This window comes from Neopelma chrysocephalum, unplaced genomic scaffold (genome assembly GCF_003984885.1).
Source record: "Neopelma chrysocephalum unplaced genomic scaffold, ASM398488v2 Primary Assembly neopelma1_117, whole genome shotgun sequence".
Lineage (NCBI taxonomy): Eukaryota > Metazoa > Chordata > Aves > Passeriformes > Pipridae > Neopelma > Neopelma chrysocephalum.
In genome coordinates, this window is record NW_020897779.1 from 1,233,817 (window position 1) to 1,237,425 (window position 3,609).

At 60.0% G+C, this 3,609-nt stretch overlaps 1 protein-coding gene across 3 annotated transcripts in view; it reads right to left on the reverse strand.

Moving 5' to 3' along the window:
* Positions 1 to 346: 346 nt before the first annotated feature.
* Positions 347 to 3,609, reverse strand: part of LOC113974147 (transmembrane protein 121-like) — an 8,795-nt gene continuing 5,532 nt past the window's right edge. The window contains exons 1-2 of one of the 3 annotated variants that reach the window (XM_027697025.1): positions 3,571 to 3,603; positions 347 to 1,870 (exon numbers count right to left, since the gene is read on the reverse strand). In XM_027697025.1, coding sequence (XP_027552826.1) covers positions 934 to 1,869 — 936 coding nt within the window. In that variant the 5' untranslated portion in view covers position 1,870; positions 3,571 to 3,603 and the 3' untranslated portion in view covers positions 347 to 933. Of the gene's footprint in view, positions 1,871 to 3,093; positions 3,141 to 3,570; positions 3,604 to 3,609 lie in introns of those variants that run through there. The other 2 variants (XM_027697026.1, XM_027697023.1) reach the window with 2 other exon arrangements.

Genomic DNA, 3,609 nt, shown 5'->3' on the forward strand with positions numbered 1-3,609 from the left:
TGTGGGGACTTGCTACGGGTGTCCCTGAGCATGGCTGGTACCAGTTGATGTAACTGCAGCTGGTTGCACAGGCAGTGGTGACTGACAAAGCTGCCACACCTACCCCACCAGCGACACCCTCAGAGCCCACCTGACTCTCACAAGGCCCCGCCTCTCCCCTCCCAAATGCGGGCCAGGAGAAATGGCTTCAGACCCAGTATCTGGGATGCTCTCCCCAGGCCTAGGCAGTCACTGAGCAAGCCTCTCCACATGCGCTGCAGCTGGACTTACAGGCACACAAGGGACACGCACACACAGGAGTGGTGGGGGGATCTGCCTGCTGGCAGGGACACAGACAGGAGAAGGCTGCAGGGCTCAGGTCTTTTATTGCAAAGAGGGAGATAATACAAAAAAAGGACAGTCACCCCTTTCTGGGTCCCCCCAGGCCTGCAGCTGGCTGAGAGGGGTGACAGCAGGGGGAAGGCCCAGGCGTTGCTCCTCCTGCATGGGGGCCTTGGCTTACACAGTGGGGAGCAGGTTGCTGCCAAGGACCACACTGGAGCCAGTAAAGCAGGTGACCTGCTGTGTCCCTGTGTGGTGCCCTGCCTGGCCAGAGGGCAGTGCTGTATGGGGAGCACTGGTGGGGGAGCCTGGCACAAGATGGGGCTGCCTGGCCCCAGCCAGACACAACACCTGGCAGGCAACCCTGGCCTCCTCCTCTACTCTGCTGCCTGTTTCACTTGGTGGGGTGCTGAGGTCTCAAACTGCTCTGCAGCCTTATGGAGGCCACTTCAGGGGGCCCTCACCATGCGACCCTCGGGGCCCTGAGCAGCTTCGCCCAGGGAGGGAGGGAGCAGGGTCGTTGCCCTCTGTCCAGGCGGGGAGCTCAGCGGCCTCTGGTTTGTAGGTACGGCCAGGCATGGTGGTGCCCAGGCTGTAGCTCCTGCTGGCTTGTCACGTGTTGTCCTGGGCCAGCTCCTCAGGGCAGGCAGGCTGGTCCCGGGACTTGCGCAGCCCTACTGTGGGCAGTTGGGCTGGGTCACTGTGCTGTAGGTCTGGCCCTGGGGGCGTGTGGTGCTGGTGCCGCTGGTACTGCACAAACATACAGACCTTCATCCCAATGGCAAGCATGTTTTTGCCCATGAAGATGCTGGAGACCCGGGCATCCCTGAAGAAGACCATGTTGCTGCCTCGGATGAAGATGGTGGTGATGTTTACAGTGAGCATGCTCAGCATGGGGTACAGCATCATCCGGTGCGGCACGATGCCAATGCCCTGCATGCTGATCTCACACAGGGACACGCACGGGAGGACCAGGAGCAAGATGTAGCAGTAGAAGAACATGATGCCCTCAGCCCAGAGTGGGAGCCCCTTCTTCTGTGGCTCCCACAGGTTGGCCTGGATGTCCAGCACATCCAACATGTCCACAATGACCCAGAAGAGGCGGTTGCGGAGATCTTCCTTCTTCTTGAATGTTCTGACATACTCCATATGCTCCGTGGCCACCAACAACACGTAGAGGGCTGGGATGCAGATGGAGAGCAGCAAGGTCAATGCTTTGCGGGCTATGAGGTCCAAGCTTTTCCGGTCAGCTTTATAATTCTGGTACACAAAGTAGACTTTGATCTCCAGAACGAAGACATACAGGAACCAGAGGATCATGGCATAGCCCCGCTTAGCTGTCTTTACCTCTGCCCCGACCCAGATGGCCACATAGCGGAGGACCAGCAGGAAGCACAAGTCACCCACTGCCACCATGACACAGATGCCCAACTTCCTGGAGCCCTGGCTCTGCTCCACCAGGTAGGCATCCATGAGGACGAGGCTGGTCATGATGAGCACAGTGGAGAGGCACACGTGGGGCTTGCTGACAGGTGGTGGGGGAACCATCCTGCACAGAGGAACAGGCAGGGTTGTCAGGGAGTTGCTGAGATTTCCTATCCCCACCCTTGGGTCCCCTTCTGCTGCCCTCTCCCCAACAGCTGTGGATGGCTGAAAGAAGGCAGGGGGGCATTCATAGATTTCAACCATCCTATGTGCCTGGTTTGTTCCAAACCTGCAGACTTCTAGCCAAAGTGCTCCTGAGACTCCTGACCAGGCCATCTTGGTGGCCTGTGATGCCTGAAGCCCAGTTCCTAGGCTGCACATAGTGGGACAGGCTGGACAGCTGGGACACTTCAAGCACTTGGGATGCCACTGCCTCTTCTAGTGGCTCATCACAGTGTCTAGTCTCTGCCACCATGAAGGGTATGTGCCTTATTTTCCATGGGACTTCCCAGCCAGTGGCACTGATTATTTTTTTCCCCCCAAGGCACATAAGACCACAACTATGCATTTAACCCAAGCAGGCCCTTAACTGCTATGATCCAGGACTGTTCTTTTTAGTCTCCTTATTCTCATGCACAGCACAAGATGAAGGGTTATTTTTAGCCTAGATGTCCTGTGGGGTGGAAGGGAAGAAATCAGCCCAATATTCAGTTTCCTTCAGGTTCATGGTCCCCAAGAGCTTTGCCTAGAGCTGTTTGCCCATGCCCACCCTGCCCCAACACCATAAACTGAAAGCAAGGAAAAGCAGCACCAGCCCACAGCTCCAGGACACAAGGAGCTCTGCAACAGGCCCTCAATTTTGGCAGGATGCTCAGCTTTCCTGGGCTGGGGCAGAGCAAAGCACCGTCCCCAAAAGGACCCTGCGTGCCTTGTATGGCACCAGGACGACTCCCTCCCCCTGACCAAGCACAGCTGCAGGCAGCTGCTGTCAGAGGCAGAGAGGGAGGACAGAGTCGGGGCCTCGCCAGGCACAACTCAGCAGCTGCTCTGGAGGGGAGCCAGCCCCCCGGATGAAATGGAGGATGAAGCTGGGCTGATGACTGTGTGGCACAGTGCTGCACGATGGCTGCCCACGCAGAGCCCGCTTCAGCCACACCTGGGCCATGCAGGGACACCGGGACACCATCCTGGTCATCCAGTGGGCAGTGTGTGGGTGGCACTTGACCATGGAGCAAGCACTTGAGAGCAGGATGGAGACTGCACAGTTAATGGTCACCTATGGTCACCTCTGCACATGGATGCTCCTGGTGCTGAAACTGATGCCACAGGGCCCTGAGCACAAGCTACCTGAACTCTTGCTTTTTGGCTGAGGGAGCAGGTGTCCGGCGCAGTCGTGCATCCCTGGGCCCAGCAGCATCCTTGCACGTTGTGGGATGCAGTGAAGCCTGAAGCTGCCAGACACAGGTGCCTCTCAGGGGGAAGAGATCAGAGGCCGGTGAGCTTGGGGGGAGCTCATGGATGTGGCACATCTGGAGCGTGCCACACGGCTGGGGCTCACCCGCCTGTCACTCCACGGCCTTGCCGAGCCTCCGGAGACACTGGGGATATGCCAAGTCCCGGCTCAGCACGGCTTCACCGCACGGACGCCCACCCCGGGGCCGGAGTGGGGCCGCCCTGCCGGGCCGTGTCCCCTCTGGGTGCCCGGGCGCCCCCGGCCCCGCCTGTCCAGAGCCCCCTTCCCACGCCGGCCGGGCCTCGTCGGGGACGGGCGCTGCCCGCCGGCCGCGGCGGTTCGGCCCGCAGGCCCCCCGGGGTCCCGCTTACCTCGGGCGGCTCCCCGGGACGCAGGGCGGCGGCGGCGGC